General features: G+C 36.4%; 1 protein-coding gene across 2 annotated transcripts in view; it reads right to left on the bottom strand.

The window, feature by feature from the left end:
- Nucleotides 1–26779, bottom strand: part of LOC149777918 (sodium-coupled monocarboxylate transporter 1-like) — a 56181-nt gene that overhangs the window by 10325 nt on the left and 19077 nt on the right. For both annotated transcript variants that reach the window (XR_016415483.1, XM_089939014.1), the window contains exons 2-11: nt 21932–21997; nt 20571–20622; nt 19628–19695; nt 18984–19138; nt 17588–17728; nt 13667–13796; nt 7465–7553; nt 4800–4924; nt 4386–4456; nt 1978–2064 (exon numbers count right to left, since the gene is read on the bottom strand). Coding sequence is in view for 1 of the 2 variants with exons in the window: in XM_089939014.1 (XP_089795140.1) it covers nt 1978–2064; nt 4386–4456; nt 4800–4924; nt 7465–7553; nt 13667–13796; nt 17588–17728; nt 18984–19138; nt 19628–19695; nt 20571–20622; nt 21932–21997 (984 nt within the window). In the remaining variant the exon portion in view is untranslated. The remainder of the gene's footprint in view (nt 1–1977; nt 2065–4385; nt 4457–4799; nt 4925–7464; nt 7554–13666; nt 13797–17587; nt 17729–18983; nt 19139–19627; nt 19696–20570; nt 20623–21931; nt 21998–26779) is intronic.

Here is a 26779-nt window from a genome sequence, read left to right as displayed (position 1 = left end):
TATATATATATATATATATATATATATATATATATATATATGTGTGTGTGTGTGTGTGTGTGTGTGTGTGTGTGTTACAAATTAAACAATTAATATAATATAAATCTTAGAATAATTATGTTAAAAAATATGGTATATATATATATATATATATATATATATATATATATATATATATATATATATATATATATATATATATATATATATATATATATATTAGTCCCGCGGACTTGGGTTTGAATCACCGTAGAGTACGAATTAAAAATTATCTAACGTGTGTGATAGTATTATTGTAATATTTGTATTAAAATATTAATTAATTAAGCTTACTATTATCAAGCATTCTTCTAACGAATCCAGGGATAGCACTTTCCGTTCTGTCTGGTGTATATTTATAATTCTCTCTCTCTCTCTTACATAGAAATAGGTAATATATTTAAAGAAATCGTATTAAGAGGAAAACGATATAGTAATAAATATAACAGAGTATTAAAATTTGTAGCATAAAAGACAGTCGTCATACAGGAGCAATATTAATCATATTTAAAAGATTTTTTATTGAATTTAAAAAGAAGAATATACACAATTAATAAGTTTAAATTTTGGAATAATATATCTTACACATATATTCGAGCAGACAATCATTCAGAAAAGGATCGGATGAAGGTTCTCTTGAAGTTTAAAGAGAAAATAAAAATGTGCACTGTATTGCTATTTGATACTGGGGGAAATAAAAGAAAAAAACAATATACATTCTCCATAATAATTTTGACATGGCTGTACACAACCGTTGTTCCAAGTGACATGGCTGTACACAACCGTTGTTCCAAGTGACACTGTATGTTGGTTAATATAATTAATTAAATACTAAAATCTGGTTTGAAATTTCTGAAATGAAACGCAAATAACCCCTCTGTTGTGAATGATTTTTTTCTTCTGCATGGCAAATAAAGTTTGCAACCATTTAATTTGTTTGCTATTTGGCTATTGATATATAAACCGAGTACGAAATAGCTAGTTTCGCATGTTACAAAACACACTCACATCAAGTCATTGAATTTCTAATTCTTTGGCACCATGCGGGTTCAGGGATGTAAAATAGGTCTGATTGAGTCTATTGCATATCATAAGGGCCTCGATCGCTCAGTGGTTAATGAACCAGACTAGCGACCGAAAGGGTGCTGGTTCGAATACTACCATCTGATCAGCCCAGCTTGGATACAGTGGTGCATCCTTGGCAATGATATTTTATTTGAATTGCCTCGGCACTAAATAACCTTCTTGTGTTGATGTGCCATAAAACACCAAAATGCAACAAAATTGTGTTAGCCAATCAGAAGCATCACATTCCTATCATGAGGCTGCACTTGAAGCTAGTATCTACTTCGAAACAACCTCGGATATTTGTGCGGTACAAAACGTTTCATCGCATATCTGTCAGCGCTGTAATTTACAGAATAATATTACATTTTGTTTGCCGGAAATGTATCCCCTAGAAAAGAAATCACAATCTATTCGGCTATCTCTACAATTGGATTGACTGTAGGATTGACCGAGAAGTTACGAATGAATAAAATTCCTTTCATTCCCAACTACTTGGCAATCCCGGTTTCGTAAATAGCCGAGGTAGTTCGCATGACAGTTACTACCTATCATTAAAAGTATTATCTTTTGGATTTACATCGAAGTGACGAGTGCTATTATTTCTCATTCCTTCCACACGTTTTTGTAACACGTAACCTTAAGATGGCTTTTTAGACTTTCCGATTTCATCCTTGATTTTTTAAATAGCGCATGTTAAGTTAGTAGTCTCTGAACCAGTCTCGTTTATGTCTAATATACAACCACTATTTACATATGACAATGGTGCTCTGTATGTGCACATGTTTGAGGCAGACTGGTATGTTGATAATACAGTTCTATTTTATGAACAGAAATAGTGATCAGAAAGATTCCATTTGGTATAATACTTACCACACCATTTATAAAGGGCATGAATATTCCCTCCAAGAACAATCCAAGCAACGGCCCTCCAACCATTCCAAAAATGCTGAGCATGATCTGTAATGGATATTGCAAGTATAGTATGATACCATTCAAATAATATGATTTATACTGGGTTTTATAGGACAAGGTGCGATTCAAGACTTAGTATCGACACTATTTGTTCTGTTCAGTTCAATTGAATTGTGCTCATTTTCTTTCAGACTAGTTTCATTTCATAAGCTGATGAGGAAATGAAGAAAAACATGGGTATTAAAGCAGAAGATGAGTACCCTGAACGGCATATAATATGCCCGTCTCTTGCGTAATGTTCTTATATGAAGGCATTGATTAGTCCCTTTGGTGTCATGACGGGCACGTTTGTCAATCTATGCGACACTGAACTAATCTTACAGTGTATTTCCATTAATGTATTATTAGACTGATCATGGTCAAGACATCCGACTTCTAAACCTTATCATCTATAAGTTTCTCCATTGCCCATTGAGTAAATCTTTCACAAAGTTTGGTCATGGAACCAAATCTATAACAAGGTTATTCTGCAAAGTCCATTTTTCTTTTAACAACACTAACCTTGACATTTGACCTTTAGACCTCCAAAACAGAAATCTTTCGTAGCTTAAGAGGAATCCCTCCTCAGCCATTGGTCAAGGTACAAGGTTTGGAACTAAAGTATGCCATAACCATTTTCTTCTGCCAGTCATAGTAGCATTGACGTTTGACCTTTTAATCTCAAATATCAACTTGTCTCTTTCAAAACAAATGTATAAGTCATCCACAAACTTTAGTTTATGGAACTGGCATTTTTGTAAAGAAACCATTTTTTTATTTTTATACTTTCAATCATAGTAACCATGACCTTTAATGTTTTAACCATACATTGAGGGTTTCTTCCTTTACTGCAAGTTAAAGTTATCTACAAAGTTAGCACCTGGTATGTGTTATAAAACTATTGTTATTACACGGAAGCTATTTCTTTCTTTCAGTCATTGTGACCCTGACGTTTCACCCGTGTATCCCAAGAACAAGATATCCACGAAGTTTGGTCCTGGTATGTGATACAGAAATAAAGTTTAATCTTGAGAGTTGATTTTATGACTCTGAAATATATAGGTTTAGTCCTTACCACAAGGGCAGGTGCAGGCGATTATCAAAGTGTAATAACGTTAAATGGTGGGAAACTTGAGTTATTAAACTGAAACTAAATCGATAACTGAGTGATTGACATACGGGCGGCAATATAATAACTGAATACTCTCTGCCTTCTGGGGTGGGGTGGGATGGGGTGAGTTGGGGTGGAGCAATAAAGTGAAATAAATACGAGAAAACAGCAAAGCTATAATCAGTCATTTGCATATTGAAGTGATGATTAAAATTTACAATCAATAAAAAATGTGTTGTTTTTTTCAAGTACAAAGAACAGAAGAATGTCAGTATAAGCCATCTAAATTATTAGGGATGAATGAAGAAAATTGAGATCTTAACCTAAGCAGTAATTATTATTACGGACAAAGAGAGAAAATCAAGATCTCAGTATAACACTATTAATTACTAAGGAAATAAGAGAAAATTGAGATCTCAGTATAAGCGATGTAAAGTTTTATGGAAAACAAGAGAAAGTGAAATCTTAGCATAAGCAATGTAAAGTATTATGGAAAAAGAGAGAAACTGAGATCTCATCATAAGCAATGTAAATTATTATTGAAAAAGAGAAAACTGAGCATGAAACTCAAACATAATGAGCAAGGTCTCAAACTTATACAGGATACATGGAGTATATGCACCTAGATTTGTATTTAACGTGTTGACAGATGAGAGCAACTTTTTTAAAAGAGGCCCTACGTGGAATGAAATTTTAAAAAATATATACTTCGTGCTTCAACTTCTGTTTAAGGAATATAGGACGGTGGATGTCTAAGTAAAAAAAAACATTTTTCATATGGAACATGTTGTAAGTTTTCATCTGTATGCGTTTATCTGATGGTCAATATATACGAACTAAAGCATGAAAACTAGACTAATGTATTCAAGAATAAATCTGTATAAGTAAAACAAAATCCGCAAAGAACGAACAAAATGAACACAATGTAATAAGTTTTTTGAAGAAATTTACATTTAGCAGAACTCAAAGCCTCGATGACGTCTTAAGTTTGGTACAAGTCCTAGGAAAGTTCTTGACCAAAATATCCATTAGAGTATGAGGCTTTAAAATTAAAAATGTAAGTACATATTTGTGGGTGCTAGACATACGTCCAAGTTATGAGATGTCTTGATAATCTGTAAGAGATTATATCTAGAAAGTATAAGAAAAAACACTGAAGCAAAATGCGGTGATCAAGAGTTGTAATTCGTTTTCCAAAGAGAATTTACAAACTTACCTGAAGCACTGTTTGTCCGAGGAACTGAGAAATGAAAGCTATACCAATAACCATAGCACCACATACCAATCCTGAAAGTAAATTTATAATATTTCCATGCTTTGGTGACAGTTGAAGTCATTTTCTAAAGAAATGTTAGATTTGAAATGTTTGAATTTGACAGCCATTGTGTTTTCAATATTGAAGGAAGGGAATTAAGTGCTTAGTACACATATACAGTCATAAAAAATTTAGTTTTTTTGTAACGCTACTATTTTTAAATCAAGAACGCACACACACAAAATTGCACGCACGTACGCACACACACGCATCTAATTGCAAATACAGCGGAAAGTATAAAAAGAGTTCATCAAAAGCTGAAAATCGATTCAGAGTATTTTCGAAAAGAAGGAGTGACAGCGCTATAGAAGTTACCTAGTATCTTTGCCAGCCTGGCTACGTATACCGGTCCAGGTGTGTACTTTTTGTACTCCCAGACGAGTTTGCAGATATCTTCAAGGATGACGATTGCTAATGCGTTGAGGCCTGATGAAATGGAGCTGAATGAAAGAGAGAAAAGACATTGCAACAGACCAGTCTACTCTTTTTCATAGGGACACAAGATACCTTTCTTAGCAGTAGGACGGTGGTCATTTTGGGCAAATCTAAGTTATGTTCAATAAATTATTAATACAAATGCGTGCGATAAATTATATATACACAAAATATGCAAGAATATGACCTCATTTCATAGCAACCATAAGACTGTACACGTGGTACATACAATTTGGTTGATTTAATCACCGAAATCACCCCCATGCGTAGACCATCATTACCCAAAAGAATTGTGACTTATGAAGTTATTCAAGGTGTAAAGAACAATTACGATAGACGTCTTGATTCGTGTGCCTATCATCTTGTACAGGTATAAGGCGTTGAGATGGCTATTACGTGTCTTACTCATAACCTAAGGTTCAAGGTCATTCATCGCAGTAATCAATATTAAAAGTAAAGAGTCTGTTCAGACTATAGAAAATATTCATTATTAATCGGTGTTGGTGACATAAGACTTACACTTGCATCCCTGAACGGCGAATATTTCGCCACTATTTTATTACATGTTTAGTTTCATTTATTCATCAGTTTTAACATTACTTTCTTGAAATTCAACCTGATTCATTTCATTGCCCGATTTTTATACATACACTAGAAGCACTAAGGGAAGCTCAGACCTATATGTTGATCAAAGTCTGATTAAATTCAGATGTCCACTGTCCTAAGCTTATAAAAATGGAACTAACAGATGCCTCGCTTGGAGCTCAGCATTAAGAGGTTAGTGTTAGGACTGGTCGGTCTTGTGTCAGGATGATGTGTATGGGTGGGACATCATGCTACATGTCTGCGGCATGATGCCCCAGTGCTAGACATCACTATAAACTGCCACACTGCAGATATCGTAGCGATATGACTGTAAAATTGGTAAAGCTACGTTTAAAATCCACACACACACACACACACACACACACACTGTCCTATGTGAACATCTGAGAGCGATCTGGTGACCTATGTTATTAGCATAATTGCTAATGTTATCAGCCAATCAGATGAAATCGTATATCGTCACGTTTGGGAGACTAAACAGTATAGCTAAGGTGGCGATCACCAGTTATTATGTACTATTGAGAGAATGACGTATGTAAGGTGAAGTTGTTTGTATTTAAAACACGCACAAGGGAAAGAATGTTGGCATACCTCTTTGCTACATTAATGTAATGTGGATGGTATTTCTTTGGATATTGTACTTTTGAAAATTGTACATGATCTAAGCCCACTGCTAAAACGACTTCTCCCTTGTGCTAAAAAATCAGCCTGAATTAGTCTAAAATACATTATCCATAGCAGCTACTAAAATAGGGAAAATGAATTTTGCCAGACTAGACAAAACCAGCTTCTGAAATTGCAATGAATGAGTTATCAAATATATAAATTGTAAAAAGAGTTATCAGATCTTTTGTTATACAATTTACCTCTGAAGTTCAGGAAGTGAAAATGGCCAAGTGGAGCTAGCACTTTTTTGAAAGGTGCACATCTGGAGTAAGGCCAAGCTGTATACTCTATAACCCATATTACACCCCTGCCTATCGATTTAATTCGGTTAAAAATTTCGGAAGTCTGTATTTCGATTGGCTAACTCAAAGGTAACCAGAACATAACCCCTAAGCAGTCGCTGTCAGATCTTCAACCAGGACAGTGGAGATCTATCAATTTTAATCAGATTAATATTGATCGATGCAACAGTTTATAACTATATGCAAATATTTGACCTTACATGGTCAGATGTGTTGACCTGTGCTCATTTGACTGTTGAACAACTGAACACTCAACATAGCAGATATAGCAACGCCTACACATCAGAAATTTACGTCGTATAATACAATGTCAGATTAGCTGATGTCGAAACCACTCCGCGCGAATTAGTATAATTCTGAAAGTGTCACGAACACTAGTTGAAAACTATTTACGTTTTGACGATTTCAATTTTAGTATGATGTATATTTTCCTGAGGCATCTATAACATATGCGATATACATTTCCGTCATAGCTGTGTCGAATAGTTGATTACCATAAGACCGGAATCTCCGACAAGGTTTCGTTACTCCTGTAAACCGCCTGATGTCTTGCACCAGTTCCAGCAATAAAGATAGATGGTCGACGATTTATAGGTACCGGTATGTATTAGAGTTGGAATGCCATACAGCGATACGTTACTTGAGTATCACATGCAGGTGAAAAATGTTATCTATACAATAACAACCATTAATTATAGTTACTGTCTTCCTGATACTCCATCTCGCTCTCCACCATGGGAAATGAAAACGTCTAAATAAATAAAGCTTTCCTGTATTTACTTTTGAAAATATTACCGAATTAGACATCACCTATACGCGTTCGAGTTTAAATTGCTACATTAGTAAATTACGTTGCTAATGGTGCGCATGGCCCTACGGGACAGACGGACAGACAACGGTAAGGCTACATGCTACCTCCACAGAATACGCTGGATGCATAAAACAAAGGAGTTATTTTGTTCCTGGATTACCTGAGGGAAGCACTGAAGAGGCAAGCCACAAAGAGTCCGGATAGACCTGGAAGGAATGTCAACTTGTCCATCACTAGGAAAGGCAGAAGCTGGAGGTAAATATATAGAAAAGTTACCGATAAATTGTAAGTTACCCTTTTGGGGAATAACCTCATTAGGCGAAATTTTGTGAAGATTTACATTCGGCTTAATGTCAATGTCTGAGCTTTCAAACCGACCGGTTGGGCTCCAGGTTTTAGCATGGATACGTTCCAAGTGAGCTGCTACTGGTCATATAGGTTGATCTTATTTTACCTATCAACAATTTGTGCAAAATAGAACAAATGTAAAATAAAAGAACCAGGTTTTTTATGCTGTCAACAGACATTGATAAGTGATCGATTACGTGTCTCACCTACATCGGCTGTTAATATTAGGCAGTTACCTAAATCACTGAGATAATCAGACTGCAAAATGGAGAATGATTTCTTGATGGCAACTGTGTTTATACTGAAATGAGGTAAAATATTCTCCATTTCATACTGGTTGCACTTCTTTTAAGTCGAACCGAAAGACATAAAGGGCGATATCAGTAGAAATAGGCTTTACTGATAAAAGGGAATTAATATGAAGGTTGGAAGTATATTCCATCTTAAAAAGTCCGTAGGATTAATATTGTGGACATGGTAATGCTAAATACATCCACGTATTTAACATTATGGATCAAAGTGGGTACAAAGGGAAACATGCTACCTACTCATTTTTACTGATCAGCAATCGCACCGACTAACCAGCACCCACATCCGCTGACCATCACTCTCAACTACTCACTAGAATCCACACATACCAACAACGGCACCTACTAATAGAGATGCAAATGTTGGCTGCATAGTAATGGTATCAAACAGAAACTAAACCCTTTAATATTAAAACAAAAACTCTACTTCAGCTCTATTATCCTGCAAGACGTATAATCTCTAGAAACAAAATTAAACCAGTACAAGCCCAATACATGTATTCACCCCAAATGGAGTGAGAGGGGTAGGGTAGGGTGGGGTGTATGAATGTATACACGCAAGCATGTTCATATCACTCGTGCTTATGTACAATCACACATAAAATGACAGAAAGAAGAGGCTTATGGTTAGTGTTGAAGAGAAAGCAACAGACATAAGTCTTTGACAAAGAAGAAAATATGTAAAACATAAAATACCAAATGTTTGTCAATATTATAGTAGTGTCTAAGTGTCTGAGAGTTTTGGGTGGCCCTTAAATGTTCTCGGGGCCATTTGATGGTTAATGAAAGATTGTCAACATACGTTACACCCAGTGGCATAGCTAGGACATTTGGGCCTCTATGCAATGCATGATATCTGGGTACGTATGCTAAGCTTACAGATTGGCCCCTGCAGTGTTAATAACAATTTTGCAGGCTCAACAATTAGGGTATTTTATGGGTGGTATATAGCCTGTGCACATTTCTTTCTATAGTCTAAAAGAATAATATGTTCGGATGGGATCGTGAGACCCCTGTATTCATGGGTCCCTATGCATTGTATTCTGGTAGCGATCATTCACATTTATTTGACATACATAGGGTACTCACAACTGAGTAACATATTGGAAACGACGGTGGATGATTTTAAGCTAGTCCACATCTCTGTTTGACTTGAGAACACATGACATAACTAAATACGAGTCTACACCAACCAGAATGTGTGTCACATAGTTCACTCATGGCGTGTTTTGTATCCACCAATCACAAATGAGGTGGATGTGTGATATAATTTGTGATACATACACCCTAGGATATTTCTACCGTTCATAATTGCAAAACAGTTAAGGTGCTATACGAATGGCTGAATTTAAGGTAAAGATATGGTGTTGGAGAGCGTTTTTAGTGGACTTCTATGCTCTGAGTGACAGTACTATTACTGCTTATATGGCTACGACTATTCCACAGATAGTATCTTCTACTCCTGAGAATGCAATGAATTTGGATTTGGCTTTCTGTGAGTTTTTGTTGTTAAACATAGCAGGAAATTCCGAGGGCACCTGCTCATCCTCCTCTTGCATTGCTACCATTGCTACCAGAAAATGACCTTTAAATAAGAAACAAAAGAAAATATAAACCTTATAACACCGCCATAAGGAAGAAGAACTGACTTCGGTACAAAAGAAGAGGACGAACAGAGAAAGCAACAAATGATTAAAAACATGAGCGGTGAGCAGAACGAAGTGAGTGAAAACAGTACTTCAGTAAATATCGATGTGTATCGCGAAAATTCAGCAGGCCACAAACAACGAAAACGATGCATGAAGCCTCTTTAGTGAATGAGACCTTCACCTCCACAAAATTCTAAACATGCCATGACATCGACTATCACTGGAACGCTAGCAGCGACAGCAACTACTACCAGAACAGCAGTGGGACTTGAACGTCGAAAAGGCTTAAAATAGTTTAAGCTGACGCTGTCAAGCCTACGATTTTATTCTTCAAACCCAATGGTCCTTCAAGGGCCACCCATATCTCACTATGTCACGAACATCAATCCCCTCTCGTAGGACTATCTTCCTTGAGAGGAATGGGTTCTTTAGCTGCTTTTTCTGCATCTCAAATCATTCTTTGTTCTCTTCCTTAACTTTTCTTCACAATATCTTTGAGGGAGTGGGTTCTTCGGCTTCTGAAGTCTTTTCCTTCAAGTTTCCTTCGACGTTCTTGAAATTCGGAAGACCAATGACCTTTATCTTGACAACGACAACATATACCTTTGCTTTTGTCTCGGGACATGATTTTTCATTTCTTAGAGTTTGTTTTCCTTTTGACGTTGTAGATAAAATCCGCATCCTCTCTCTTCACAGATATGACACATTTCTTCACTTTTATTTTGTGAGAACTAGTCTTGAGTCTCCCCAAACGTTGTGATTGATGACGTATATTTTTGAATTACTCTGTAAATCTCTGAGAAAAGTGTGATATTTGGTTGTTCTTCACATATTGAATATAGAACTAAATGACATTATTTTCTTCCATTGGGATTATATATACCGTAGACCTAATAATCTTGCGGACCATCTGGTTCATACCAAAATAACTTCAAGCATGACTACAGATTCATGCACATACCGGTAGCCTAATTTGAAAACATATACCCTAGACCGAATCGTTTCGAAGTTTGACAGAAAGAGTTAGCTAAAATATTAGTCAGAACATGCAATCTATCTTTTGACATGCAGGTTATGTGTCCCTTTGTATGCTCTCAACACTCTTGACTTCAGAAAGCGAATCAATAAACACAAAAGCCATATTTCTCACCAATATCACTGTGATAGTCACCTGCCACCAGAACTCGACTGAGCAGTTAGTCGGTCCCTCAAGATGCTACCGACTGAATCAGACCTGCAGTGAAGAGACGTAGAACACACACTTAAGGAACGATACCGGGTACTATAATTGAACACTCATTGATAAATCAACCTCAATGAAAAGTCTATCTTTCTGTTGCAGTCTTATCAAAATTACATCCAGTCTTCAGTTTTTCATTTGTACGTCATTTTTATGATAATATTTACTCAAACAGTTGCATGTATTATTATTATTATTATTATTATAGTTCTTGTCCATTATCATATTACACCATTCTTGTGACATGTTTCTTTTCGAACCTCGATGCATAGCTCTATCGGAATATAATTTCTTTAGAAAATTTTGTAGATCGCTTTGATATTTCGTTACGCTGTGTTTCCATGGTTTGATATTTCGTTACGCTGTGTTTCCATGCTTTGATATTTCGTTACGCTGTGTTTCCCTAGTTTATTCACATCCTGAAATTAGGTTAATTCATCTTGTTGTTTTACACAAAAGCCCAACTTGTTATTATTGTTACACCACTCGTTATTATTGTTACACCACTCGTTATTATTGTTACATCACTCGTTTTTTTGTTACACCACTCGTTATTGTTGTTACACCACTCGTTATTATTGCTACACCACTTGTTATTTTTCTATCTTTTGCGAATTTCTCCTAGCGATTCTAGCATGTATAAGTCCAGATTGTATCTTAGATTTTGTGCTTAGTGTTTGTACGCTGACCATTCCCCTGATGAAGAGTTTGTTTAGCTCGAAACCTTGGGAAACAATTTTGAATTTGCCTCGATATCAAGGTTAGTGTCAATATGTGTAGATAGTGATAGAGGTACCATAGGCGTAACAAATTGAATGGTTCAACATCATGAAATGATGCGACCGTTCCAAGGTGAAAAAAGAATCAAAGCGGCGATATTCTGTGTTACCTAATACCCTCAGAGTTGTTTAGCAGGAAGATCACTATATCGATTTTGAAGAGGAACTGAGAGATTCATATAGAAACCATTGTCACCCTCCTTTCAAAGACGGAATGAGGAAGATCATCTAAGAGACAGTATACTAAAAAAGAAAGAATACTCCAAGAAAGAAAGATCATTTTGAGCAGAAACGTCCCTCTAAAAAGACGAATTAGGCAAGGAAAGCTGTGATGTACCCACCTCCCCAAAGACGAATGAAGACAAACGTGATGATGTGTCCTATGACAAAGGTGTTGTAGCACGACCTTGCTCCATTATATAAAATGATGACGTCCATGTGCCAACATACATTTTTCATCCATACACTCAGCAGTCACCCATGGCACCACAAGCTCATCACAAAATCACAAATTAAACATAAATATTCGTTTCCCGTGGACTTTTTCCAAGCTAATGTGATTTTTCCAGTCGATTTCATACGTTCTACAGGACCGCATGGGAAGAAGAAAAAAAAACCGTACTTTTGAGGAAGGATACTTATCTAATTGTTTTACATGATAAGCCAAGTGCATGAACGTTAACCGCTTGTCTGACAATTGGAACATGTAAGGAACCATTAACATATCCGAGTTACAACGACAGACCAACAGTGATGAGACATGTAAGGTATTGAATGCATTCTCCATCAGCGAACTTAAAATGAGAAAACATCGTACCCACAAGTCAAAGTTAGCTGAAAAGGATACACAACAATTCTCATGTAAAATTTATTGCGCTTTGATTTCTTCATAAAACTTTTAGAACGAAAACTGTTGATCTCATTTAAATACAGCCTTATTGGTTATATAGCAATGTCAAAAGGTAACATCCCCCTCCCATCTAGTACATGTACCAAAACAAATGTGTATCTTACGCTCGTTTAGTATATTTGAACCGGTTATTTTCAAGCACTGGAGCGCTTTTCAGATAAGCAATAGTTCTAATACAGTAAACAGTAAATTGTTGAGAGGGTAATATTGCTTAAAGGATGCCCCACCCCATCGCCTTGAATTTCAGGTCAGTTGATTACGTTTACAAGATGCATCTTCCCTCCCTCGAAATATAACATTTCAAGGTACATGTGCATCTGTATAGCGATTTCTTTGGAACATTCATATCATACAGCTTTTGTTGGGTTTCTTTTTGTTTTTTTTTTTTGTTTTTTTTTTTTTTGTTTTTTTATTATTTTTTTTTGTAGTTTCTAAAATGGCAGGTGACAGGACTGAATAAATTTCAATATTGTCATACATTTGTTGTAGTTTCTAAAATGGCAGGTGACAGGACTCAATAAGTTTCAATATTACCATACATTTGTTGTAGTTTCTAAAATGGCAGGTGACAGGACTGAATAAATTTCAATATTGTCATACATGTGTTGTAGTTTTTAAAATAGCAGGTGACAGGACTGAATAAGTTTCAGTATTGTCATACATTTGTTGTAGTTTCTAAAATGGCAGGTGACAGGACTGAATAAATTTCAATATTGTCATACATTTGTTGTAGTTTCTAAAATGGCAGGTGACAGGACTGAATAAGTTTCAACATTGTCATACATTTGTTGTAGTTTCTAAAATGGCAGGTGACAGGACTGAATAAATTTCAATATTGTCATACATGTGTTGTAGTTTCTAAAATGGCAGGTGATAGAACTGAATAAGTTTCATTAATACGAATGGATGCATGTATCTGGGCGGATCAATCACTTAATCAATCCTTCGATTTATCGACCTGAATGACCATATGTCCATCTATCCATCTCTTAATTCTTCTGTCTGTCTATCCATCCATCTATCTACCTCTATACCTGTTTCATCCTTTCATCTATCTAATTAATCTCTGATTAAAGGCATGCACATGTTACTAGTAGACTAATTCTGGATCCGTTTCCACATACTTACTTGATCTCGTGCTCTAACATGTCCGAGTAAAAACGGGTCACATGAATGATACGTGGAGTAACTGACCAAACCAACGATACACACAACCGTCGACAGAATTATGGTACATGGCAGGTTAATGTACAGTGCCCTGTAAAATATTATATGAATATTATGCAAAAAATCATTTGACCTAATGAAGATGCATTTTTATGACGCAATATAATAGAACCTATTCATGTTATTTACGTCTTCATGTTTTTTTTTTAAAGGGAGCACTATCTATGAGGTGAACGAAATTTATTTTAAACTGAAACGATAACGACGCAAGGGAAAATGTTGCGAAAAGGATGCCAAATCTTAATGTTTGGTAAAATCATTAGGTGAAAATGTGCTTAAAACGTATATGTTTTTATGCAAATGAAAGATCAGATTGGTGTAAGTCAAAATCAAAAGTATTTCACATGACAATGGTGTAAAGGTATTTACAGACGTAGTGAACAAGATTGTGCCTCGAAGTGTGGACTAATGTTTTGTGATTACTTTCGTTCATGTTACATGTAAATATTTGTAGCAACATATGTATATCATTATCTCCAAACACAAAGTTTTAGTATTTTAATGACTTTTTATCTGTCTGTCTGTCTGTCTCTCTGATAGCGGCTCAGATTACAAAGCCAAACGGATTAAAATCAGATATCCACTGTCCTGGGTGAAGATCTGACAGCGACCGCTTAGAGGTCGTGTTCTGGTGACCTTTGAGTAAGCCAATGGAATGCAGCTTTCAGAAATTTGAAAGTGATTCAAATCGAGTGGTACACATTGATGCTCTTCTGCTATACTGCTCAATCCCCCAGATGCGAAGATATGCTTCATCTGATTGGCTAATAAAATTAGCGATTATGATAATAACACAGGTCACCAGAACAAGACATCTAAGCGGCCACTGTAAGATCCTCACCGAGGACAGTGGAGATCTGATTTTAATCAGATTTATTGCAAAGCAGGATTTTTTGGTGACTAAACAAGCTCTTCGTCAGGGCAAAACATATCTGCAAATACAAACAAACATTTCACACAAAATCTACGAATAGTTCTGGATTCCTGCATGTGAGAATCACTAGGGGGGATTTACAACGAGAGAGATAACAATACAAAGTTATGCAAAAACAATAGGAAATTGAGTTATTTGTATCTATCACATCAAACCAGTATGTTCTGAGTTGTGACCAACGTTGTGTGTGTGTGTGTGTGTGTGGTTGTGTGTTTGTGTGATTTAGATTATTAACGTAGCTTTAATTTTTTTAATTTTTCAGTTATATCGCTTCGATGTCTGCAGTGTGGCAGTTTAGAGTGGCATCTAGCACTGGAATATCATGTCGAAGTCATTTAGCATCATGTCCCACCCGGTCAAGCTATCTTTACACTAGGCCGACCAGTTCTAACACTAACCTCTAAATGCTGAGCGCCAAGCGAGGCAGCGGCTAGTACTATTTTTCTAGGTCTTTGGTATCACTCGGCCGGGGTTCAAACTTGAGACCTCCAGCATCCGGGGCGGACGCTCTAAACACGTAGGCCACGGGAGCGGTATTGACGGATATCATATATTGTCGGTAATTATTATATGTGTTTTGGTATTTTACACATTTTATTTTGCTGAGATGAACTAATCTTTTGTTAGTGATACTAACTGACACTCTCATTTTAATGTAATTTTTAAACACCTAGCAGTTGTAAATTCTCAGAAATTACACCGTACAGAAGAACCATTCATCCTACAGCCAAACTGTGTGGAAAGACATTGTCAGGAAGGAAAACTGTAGGTGTAAAACGTTAAACCAGAATCAAGTTCTTTGAAAGTAACATTAGTACTTGATGGAAATGTTTTTACAATATTCAATATGTTAGTTACACCTAGTCCAAACTTGTGTCTAACCATAATGTCCATTTGCATATTCGACAGTTCTTTTGGTCGTGAAATATAAATGGAAAGAGTTTTCTGACAAAGTAGAGGGGATAGGAGTCATCCAATGGACTAATAGTAGCTGTTATTAATGTACAACTAAAATAATTTTAAAATTTCGAGGCCAGTGACTTTCTACTATCAATAACATATATATCAGTCATAAACTTAATAGGGTACTGCCCTTGCTCAAATGTAATGCAACTAGGAAGTTGATTACTGGGGGGGGGGGGGGGAACATGAGGAAAGAATACTTATCCCATGGAACCAACAAGTTACAATTGTAGCTCTTTTGACCTTGATGTTTGACCTTTGGGCTCGAGCACCATACGGGAGTCTCTTGTGCCCAAGTTTAGTTACATATTAAATTTAGTGACACCTAGATCAAGAAAATTTGACTGATCGAGATGAAACCCCCAAAATGTAAATTTCGGCTCAAATGTCCTTGAGTTAAAACCTTTCGGGGTGAAAATTAACAGAAGGATTGATCTGCCGAATAGTAACCTATTTCTGAAGAGTGATGAAAATTAGGCCAAAGAAACGCGCGTGTGTGTGTGTGTGTGTGTGTTCGTGATTGGGAATTTTAAAATAGCTTTAACAATTTTTTAGTAATATCGCTACGATGTCTATCTACAGTGTGGCAGTTTATAGTGATGTCTTGCACTGGCGCATCATGCCACAGATATGTAGCAAGATGTCCCATCAAGTCTCATGATCCTGAGACTAGGCCGACCAGTCCTAACACTAACCTATTAATGCTGAGCGCTAGGAGAGGCAGCTGTTAGCACTATTTGTTTTTATAAGTATTTGGTATGAATCGGCCAGGGCTAAAATTGAAATCACATTTTTTCAGCTCCAGTGAACATGATCTGAACCAACGCCAAAACCGATGGTCTATATACCTCTTACACCACGTATGGTGGCTGAGAAAAATAATAAAAAAAGACTTCTACAGACTAAGTTTTTTATTGCCGAAATATCTTGTTTAAATGTTGTAATAACGAAATGTTGCGGAAATCGATTAGGGAGATAACTCTTGCATATAACTGTAAACACGAAATACTTCAAGATAAAATATAAAAGGTAAAGATGTTACAATTCTGTAGAATGTATATATCATGAAATATAACGGTAAAATGTATAAAATCTTTAAAACAGATTATTACACTTTATTGTTTAAAATCACATGCCCTAAAATGCTTTAAAATTTTATCTGGTCATAAAGGTTCTTAGAAATAAAACCAATGGAAAATAACAAACCATAACACTTGTCTAACAGGGTGGAACCCAAACAATTTTGCTTGCTGCTCAGTATAAATGTACTTGTTAAATCAAAATGAACGAAACCTTTTTTTCTTTTATGATGTGAAATATGAATAGTTTGAATTGCAAATGAAAAGGTGAAGACATCCTTCGTGTCTCGTTTGACTAAAGCAATTTGGATACCTAAGCAGGAACATATTTCGCGTCATGAAAGTTTGATCGGAACTGCCTCGTTTTGGTCAGACCTCCAAAACGCTACCCTGATTAAATAAAAGTCTTATTGTAAGCGATGAGTATGGGTCAATTTACAAATTAGGGTTAAAATCGCGCAAAAGAAGGGTAACACGTGTCAGGCGTATAATCCCACCAAGAAATATACTTCACGTTCCAAGTTTATCGGACGTAGCAACTTTGCTGTTTTAATTATAAACGCAGTGGTAATCATGAATGTATAGAATTTTTCCACCTCTGATCCACTTATATGGGTTGTACGATTCTAATTGTTAAAATATGAAAATTTTATAAATTACCAGTACTAATAGACGCTTACAAACAAAGCGTAATATTAGGTGTGAACTAAGCAAAATGTTTGTCAATTGAGAATACACTTGCCAGTCGATTAGCGCAACCAAAGGAAATTATTTCCGTTAAAACTGTGCATGGAGTGATGCTAATGTTATCCATTTTGTTCCATCGAATACTTTTATGTAACTCACCTTTGAGAATTCTTTGGATCCTTGATGGCAAGGTATCTCTGAATCATGGTCTGATTGGCTGCATAAATGGTCAGCTGACCGAAATAAGAACCAATGATCAAGGACCACACAGAATGCCGAGTTGTTGGATCTGCATTCCAGCTGAAGAATGAATTTATTGAAATATTTACACGTACCATCATTTTCAAACAAACGTTTACGAACATACACGATAAAATAGAAGAGAGAGAGAGAGAGAGAGAGAGAAAGTCAGTCTATCTTCACCTGTTTAAAGATATTATAGCGTGCAGTAAGAAGTTTCAAAGTGTGTCTGAAGTGGAAGTAGTACCTAGATTAACAGCTATGCGTCGAAATATATTTTGTTCTATACATCAGTAATTGTTTAGACTTCAGCCCTTAATATGCATAAGTTTCGTGGTGTAAGTGGAAACAGGATAGTCAAAGAAGAGCCTATCACACAGGTTAATTACGAAAACATCTGTCAGAGAAGCAAGCGGATTGGTCTTCTATTTGTCAGATAGTGATATAGTTGATGATGATGACAACAACTACAACTAGCTTGTCACAAAGTGATTTATTGTAGAATTGATGATGATGATGATGATGATGATGATGGTCTTCTCTTAACTTGTCGCAAAGTGATATATTTGATGACGATGCCAATTACACTTAGCTCGTCACAAATGACAATTACAGTGAGAGCAGTATCAGTAGTTCGTGTTTTTCGAAATCTCTACAGTTTTGTATTTTGCACTGGGTTAGATTTTTAAAGAGAACAATTTCCTCAGTTTGTATTCACTGGTTATAGTGGCTATTTAAAAAAGACCTTGTTTATCTTAGGTATTGCTCAAAGAACTTTTAATTCCCTTTATTTTGGTATATGATTGATGTGTATGAGCTATAGAGTATACAGTTTGGCCTTATGTCAGATGTGCACCTTTCAAAATACTGCTTTCTCTTAGCCATTTTCACTTCCTGGATTTCAGAGGTAAATTGTTAAAAAGGAGCCGATAGCTTTTTTCATATTGGCATATTTGGTAATTCATTAATTGCACTTTCATAAGCTGATAGTATGTAGTCTAGAAAAATTAATTTTCCCTATTTTAATAACAGTTAAATATAATGTATTTTTGGCTGATCTTTTGAGCATAAGGGAGCCGTGATTTCAGTTATCTGTGTGCTCAGATCATGTACAGTGTCCACAAGTACAATATCAAAAGCAATTTCAGCCACTGTACATGAAAGTAACATAGGGGTATTGTGCATGTTGCAAATGTAAACAGCTTCACCTTGCACTCACCACTCTCTCAAAAGTTCATAATATCTGTAGAGAGCTCCTTAAACAAAAACACAAAAAAAAACGAAAAAAAAAAAAAAAGAAGGAAGAAAAACTCACTCAAGGAACTTTATTCTATCTCCATTATAAGCGATTGACCATACATTTCCTATACCTCCAAGGTCAATCGCCCCCTGTACGATGACGGCTATGAGACCTGCCATTACCACAAATGTCTGGAACGTGTCTGACCAAACGACTGCTTTGAGCCCTCCCTGTGGATATATGTAGTTCATCAGTTGGTAATATGAACGTAAATTAATCAATTAAATTATTCGTTGGTTTTACTTAAAACTCTGTTGGATTAACTTTTCCCTATATATATATATATATATATATATATATATATATATATATATATATATATATATATATATCCATTCTTTGTTTGCAAGTCTAAATGCTGATTACTTGTCTCAGAACGTATCCTTGAGATCTCTCTGCAGCGCAGGTACTTGGTCTAAATACATTTGTTTAAAAACATGTTTATTTTCTAATTTCACTTATCATTTTTGTCTATATATGCTGTGGATTATTTAATTTTCAAGTGGGTATTTAGATATGCGATTTTTAGATTCTATTTTTGTATCCCTATTTTTACAGGTGTTTTTATTCATGAGCAGTAGGAATACAGCAGTTTTCTAGCAAAAGAGAGAGAGAGAGAGAGAGAGAGAGAGAGAGAGAGAGAGAGAAAGGAAGATTACCAAGGCTGTATAGAAGGTACAGACTACACCGATTGCGACAATTGACAGTTCCAGCGACAACCCCGTCACTGTAAATAAGAATAAATATATAAGTGTGTATATATATATATATATATATATATATATATATATATATATATATATATATATATATATATATATATATATATATATATATACAAAACAATGTTAATACTACGGGGTAATTCAACGCCGGCTGGTTGTCCACGCCACAATATATAATGCAAAAAAGACGGCAGCTGAGAAAATACAATTCAGTTTAGGCTGAAATCTTGAATCAAAGTCGAAATTTATGTAACATTAACCTCCTTAGTTGTCAGTTATTATTTTTCGTTTTATTATACAATATGACGCATATTATTCTTTCCTTAGAGATTTGGGTATTCAGAGCGTGGGCATAGATATCGAAAATTACAATTAGCAGTCAGTATTTCTTTACCAAGGGGAGAGCATCTTGGACGATATACAGAAGATGGGGAATGTCTTTTCCTTGCAAAATCCAATATATATCGCTCTTTTTAGTATAAAACAATAATGGCATTGTGCTGTACAACTGAAATGATTTATAACTACTTTATATTTGTTTCACCTAAGTAAATCTTAGGAGTCACTTGAGAAGTTTCATGCCATCGCTAACATTTTACCCGAGGTACGTTTCAGATTATCAATAGTATCAATTAGAGATATATAAATCTAAAGTGTTCAAGTTTATATTTTGACTTTCTATCTATGCATTATTGTATGTTGTGAAGATGCAACATTCGTCCCCCCCCCCAATCCTATTAACATCATTTTTTCAATACACCCCAACTCCCAATACAACCCTATTCTAAGGACAAATAAAAGACTGTGAGAAGAATCGTGTTTTAAAATAGAAAGAAAAAGTTATCACATAATACTTGCTGATGGACTGTTTTCCTACCTGAATTAAGTGCCAGAGCGGGGGCGTACAGCACCACACCCATATACAACAACTGAAAAATGTAAAATAAGATAGCATGAAAGTTGCGCTACGTTCTGCAAGAATTTTCTTTTATTCAGTTTCCTAATTAAAGCTTCCAGTCTAAGCGTAAAGTGTAAATAAAGAATCATGTACAACAAATATGCGCGAAATAAAGATATATTTGTTATATAATAAAATTGTTTTATAGATAAATTGTTTAGGCACTATCTTGAAATTAATTATGTGGACTAAATGATCAGCACCAAGGGTACCAAGGTCAAACTAATTCAACCTGTGATAAAATCGCCTCATTTGAATGAAAACTAGTTTTTATTTCTGTACTTTGTCCAGTGATCACTAAACATTAGCTAATTTATAAAAGCAGGCGTGAAAATGTACATGATTTAAGAGACTTTATCATAGCATGGATTAGTTTCGTTAAATGGAAATTTAGGGAATTCTCTGGATATTTTTTACAAATACGTGTTGAGTAATTTTAAATGGAAATAAGTCTTTGTATTTTGTGCTTTTGATCGTCGTTTGTATTGCATGGCGCGAATGACTAGTATTCGGCTCAGAAAGGCTTACTGATGAATCATACAAATGGTAAACAAGAAAAAACCATCCAAGTGTGAAATCAGAGTTTAGTTATGTGTGGTCATTTTGATGATTAGAGAAAATCATTTTGTAGTAAAATCCTTGAAATTGATAACTACTTTTGTTTTGAAGTCCTTGGAAATATGGGAAAACATATGACTTCAAGCCACGCTTATGTGGGTGTTTGATTGGCACTGTGAAAAGACAACATGCGTGTAAAAATATTATTTAGGACTATGTTACGTAACACAGTTCATTTTTCTGTTTTAATAATCTTTAGGAATTGTGGAGGATGATCGGAGAGAAAGACTTCGAATGAACAATTTGTTGATAATATAATTTTAACCTCATTGTACATGACTTGCATATTTGAAACAACTCCTGTGCTCTCAACGATGGTGCAAAACCATCAAATATATCTAATTTGTGAACACATTTTTAAAGTGCAGTAAAACTTGAGTCTGAATGATATGATTTCGAGCTCTTTTGATTTTTCAAAACCATAAAAATATAAAGCTCTATATATGTACACTAGACACTATGCCAATTTTAATATGTTCTAAGTCGAGATTAAATGGAATGGAACATTTCAACAATAAAAGAAAAATTACATAAATGAAAAATAATATAAAATACCTTTTACAGCGAAAGAGCATTATTCTTGTCTGCAAATTAATATTAACCTTAATGATGTTTCTTGATGAAATTATCACAGCGAGACACAAACGTTACAATTTCCTTACCATGTTTAGCATAAATATGATGGAAGCACATACACGTGTGGCCCTGTTGAATCGCTTCTCAAGATACTGAAAAAAACCCAGACTATTGTTTAACAAAATACCAAGTAATGCATGCACGTGAAATCAAAACAGCGACCTCAGAATGATACAAGCCCATCATTATCGACTAAACAGGGAATCGCGGTAGCTCATTTGATAGAGCGTTGGAATAATATAAGGGTCGCGGGTTCGATACTTACAGAATCCAGCACGGGTCGACTGCCTCATTGTTTCTTTGGGAAAGACACGTAACTCCTATTTCCTCTACATGATGTAGTCAATCATGTCAGAAAAGATACAGCTAACGCTTTTACAGAGTGAAATATGAAGTCACTGTAGAGGTTCTTGAGATTAATAGTATTCTCAGGAATGGTTTCTGTAATAGGTACAGAAATTAACATATGCAGAGTTCGGGTATAGAGACATGGACGTGACCCATATCTAGAACACGACAAGTTTTTCAGCCAAGTGTAATGCATACGGACAAACCCGAGGTGTTCCGCATTATGCGTTCTACTTAATAAACAAGCTTTTATAAATGTTTTATTTCTTTCAAATTACCTTTTAATTTTTACTTTGTGTCAGACCTATGAGAGCAATAGTAACCCTTATTAATATATAACTGAATTACGTGTACACTATTTAAATTATACCCAAAGAAGAAAAACGAGCGGTCACTACTTACGTATTGGGTTGTTTAATAAAGCCGTATTAAAACATACATACAGGAAAGGAGAGGGTCAGACCGGATGAAAGACAAACTTGGTAGACAAACGGACACACATGTAAGCAGAAGGACGTGACAATGTATATCATTCTTCTCTATTTGTCTGTTTGTTTGTCTTTTCGTGATTGTAATTTTTTCTCTACAATGCCATATATTGGATGGAGTGAATACCCGAGTCCCCCTTTAAGATTTGATTTTAGATTTTACAATGTATTTATTTTACTTTCACTTTCACTATCTCTGTGACTCAGTGGTTAGCATTCCTGACTCACAAATAGTAGGCTACGGGTTCGAATCCTGGTAATGGCGGTCCGGGTTGACTGCTGTAGTGAATCTAGGGGAGATGCTCTATTCCTTATATATATATATATATATATATATATATATATATATATATATATATATATATATATATATATATATATATATATATATAAGGTCAACTGTTCAACGTAGTCAAGAGACAGGGGCATGCTACTCGGCAGCCAAGCCACCACCTATGTCATGATAGCAGTCTATGAAGATACGAGTCATGTTACAATGTAGACAAGCCAACACGGTCTTGATAACGTTGGCAGGTGAACACCAGGTTAAACGAGATAACTTCATTCAGGTGAGCTTTACGCGGCGATTAAAGTTGATGATAGGTCAATTACCAAGGGTGGATACAGAAATATCGTTTATTATCGTTTGGGTGGGGTGGGGATAGTGGCATAAACAAGTAGGTGTCTATAGAACGGAACCGCTTGTTGAGGTCTCAGAAGGTCCCGCAATTTAAGCGTTTCACATGTACAGTTTAAATTATATACCTGTGCAGAAAAAATACTAGAGAAAACTTTGCGGTTGTGTTGCGCTCATTTTAGACGTTTTTTTTTATATCTTAAAATTGTGTAAATACAGAAGATTCATATCTTTTGACAATGACCATACCATGCGCAAAATTTCACAATAATCCACTGCAACTGCAAAAATACGCCATAAAGTATATCCTAATGTAAGTAAATAGAAAGCAGTAACTATTATGCAAGTCATAGAAACTCACAGATTCAGCAATACATTAATTAAAATAAAAGCTCAAAACATGTTGCATTCACAATATTCAGTCACACTGCACTCAGCTGCAGACAAAAAGAGGCCATAACTCTAACTTCGATGATGACCACAACAATTATCAAGTTTCATGGGGATTTGAAGTCAGGAAGGGCAACAACTCAAGGTGATTTGTCAATACGTGATGGGTGTAAGGTTACTAAATTTCATGGCAATCCATCACAATCTGCGAGAGCAGATGCAAACACAATTTCAGTTGTGAGCAAAATATCCATTAATTCATGCCAGGCCACGAAAAAAACTGTTTAGACTAGTATTTATTTAACAACTACGTTTCTCTCAGTGAATGCCACTGTCAAAAAATCGACATTTTTTTCTCCGTATTTCGTGTTTCGCTTGAGCATTAATATCCCTGAAGAGTCTTAAATTCTCTAACGCACTCTCCTAACCAGAAATCTAGTATCTGATTTTAAAAAAAGATATAACTTGTTTAGATTAGTATAGACATTTATGGTGACCAACGAAGGATTCCAAACGATTCAAATGATTTAATTATTAATTTCCAAAACAGTATCAAAGTTAACCAAAATTATTTTAAGTGATTTACTTCCAGATGTTATTTATGAGTGGTGCTCATACTGTACCGTAATTTTGTGGGTTATTTTTTCTTGAATAGAAAATTTAGTACATCGTTTGCAGAGAAATGTAGTTTTCTTTTAGTCAAGTTTCACGAGAAAACCAACTGAAATGCTAGTAATTCCCAACATTGAAAAGTCTTTCAATTGTATATTTGACTACGTTTATATAAGGTATCAGTGACGAAACCATGAACCTGCACGTTGAACCAAGCTCAAACCACTTATGTAAACGTTGATAATTTGACTCCTAACGGTGAGTGGGGGTATCCCAAACTGAATATTATTTGTGCAAGTATGAAACATAACGTTTTTAATCTCATTTTAGGCGAGTACAACTACAAACTGCATACCTTGGGTCATAAGGTGAACACACTATAAACTGTTGTGGCTTAATACGTCAGCAGATCTGGGTCTATGAATTTATTTTTACAAGCAATTAGTAGACGAAACAACATTGACCCTGACCTGTCAGCGCACAAAGACGGCAGATCAGTGTCTATGCTGTTTGCAGTTGGGATTGACTTCTATCGAATTATATACTCCAACTAGAATGAACGTATCCATCAAAGGGGTTATGAAGCATAAGCAAATGAAACACGTTACGCAACCTTAACGCACTCTTAAAGCAAATCTTCTACAACTAATACAAGATCAAAGTGACGTATTACCGCGTCCCGATATGAATTATCTTTGCCGCATAGTTATTCAACTCAGGAATGAACAGAACCCATTAAAGGATTTAGGACATATAAGCAAAATGAACAGTTGCAAGCTAAACCTGACTCCAAATCTCTGTTTACGTGACCTCGATCCCAAGGTTAAATGGGTAAGTGAGTATGTCGCAATAATAAATTTACTTTGCCTTGAATAATGGGTGATATCTTGGCATCCGTCCGTCTACGAGAGATGATGGCATAGCTCCAAAGTACGCTTTTGCTTATCCTTCTTTTTAGCTCTCTTTTCAGCTTGCTTTATTCTTCTCTTTTCCTCTGCGTTTTGAACTCCTGCCTGACAGCTAGACGCCAGCTGGAACGGTTGTTTGCACAGCTCTCCCAGTCGTTGACATTGATGTTTGCTGTCTTCATATCCTTCTTGCAAACATCATTGTAGCGCAGATGTGGTCGTCCAGTTGGTCGTGCACCTTCTGCTAACTCCCCATATAACAGGTCCTTGGGAATGCGACCTGGGTCCATTCTCTTGACATGGCCGAGCCAGCGAAGGCGCCTCTCGCTGAGTATGGAGAACATGCTGTTCATGTTGGCGCGTTCTAGAACCTCTGTGTTGGGTACTTTGTCCTGCCACTGGATGTGCAGAATGCGCCGCAGACATCTCAGGTGGAAGCTGTTGAGTTTCCTCTCGTGTCTTGCATAGGGGGTCCATGTTTCGCTGCTGTAGAGAAGTGAGCTGAGCACGCACGCTTGGTAGACACGCAGTTTGGTCTTCTCTGTGAGGTTGGGGTTGTTCCAGACCCTCTGGTTAAGTCTGGCCATCACTGCTGCTGCCTTGGCAATCCTGCCGCCCACCTCAGAATCAATGGAGAGTGAGCTGGAGATGTTAGACCCGAGGTATGTGAAGTTCTCGACAACTTCCAAATTGTACCCATCGATGGAGACAGAGGGAGGGGAGTCTGTGTCCTGTGCCATGACATTTGTTTTCTTCAAACTGATGGTCAGTCCAAATTCCTTACATGCATGGGAGAGGCAGCATACCAGCTGCTGAAGTCCATCTTCCGTGTGTGATGTCAAGGCTGCATCGTCGGCAAAGAGCAATTCACGGATGAGTACCTCTGTGACTTTAGTCTTAGCACGGAGACGGGCGATGTTGAACAGCTTGCCGTCAGCCCTGGTATGAATGTACACTCCCTCGCTGCAGTCCTTGAATGCGTACTGGAGAAGCATGGAGAAGAAGATGGCAAAGAGCGTCGGTGCAAGGACACAGCCTTGTTTGACTCCGCTAACGACTGGGAATGCTTCAGATGTTGCGCCATTGAAGCACACTGTGCTGTGCATGTTCTCGTGGAACGACATAATGACAGCAAGCAGACGTGGGGGGCAGCCGATCTTCTGCAGAAGTCTGAAGAGTCCACTCCGACTAACCATGTCAAACGCCTTCGTCAGGTCTATGAAGGCAACGTAGAGGGGCATCCGCTGCTCGCGACACTTCTCCTGCAGCTGACGTAGTGAGAAGATCATGTCTACAGTTGACCTGCCGGCTCGAAATCCACACTGGGATTCTGGGTAGACGCGGGAGGCTAGGATCTGCAAGCGTGCCAAGGCAACACGGGCGAAGGCCTTTCCGACGATGCTGAGGAGGGAGATGCCCCGATAGTTGTTGCAGTCGCTACGGTCTCCTTTGTTTTTGTACAAAGTGACGATGTTGGCATCACGCATGTCC

Source organism: Sinohyriopsis cumingii, chromosome 17, assembly GCF_028554795.1.
Source record: "Sinohyriopsis cumingii isolate HCF-2022 chromosome 17, ASM2855479v2, whole genome shotgun sequence".
In the NCBI taxonomy this organism is placed as follows: Eukaryota; Metazoa; Mollusca; class Bivalvia; order Unionida; family Unionidae; genus Sinohyriopsis; species Sinohyriopsis cumingii.
This window is presented reverse-complemented; position numbering and strand designations above follow the sequence as displayed.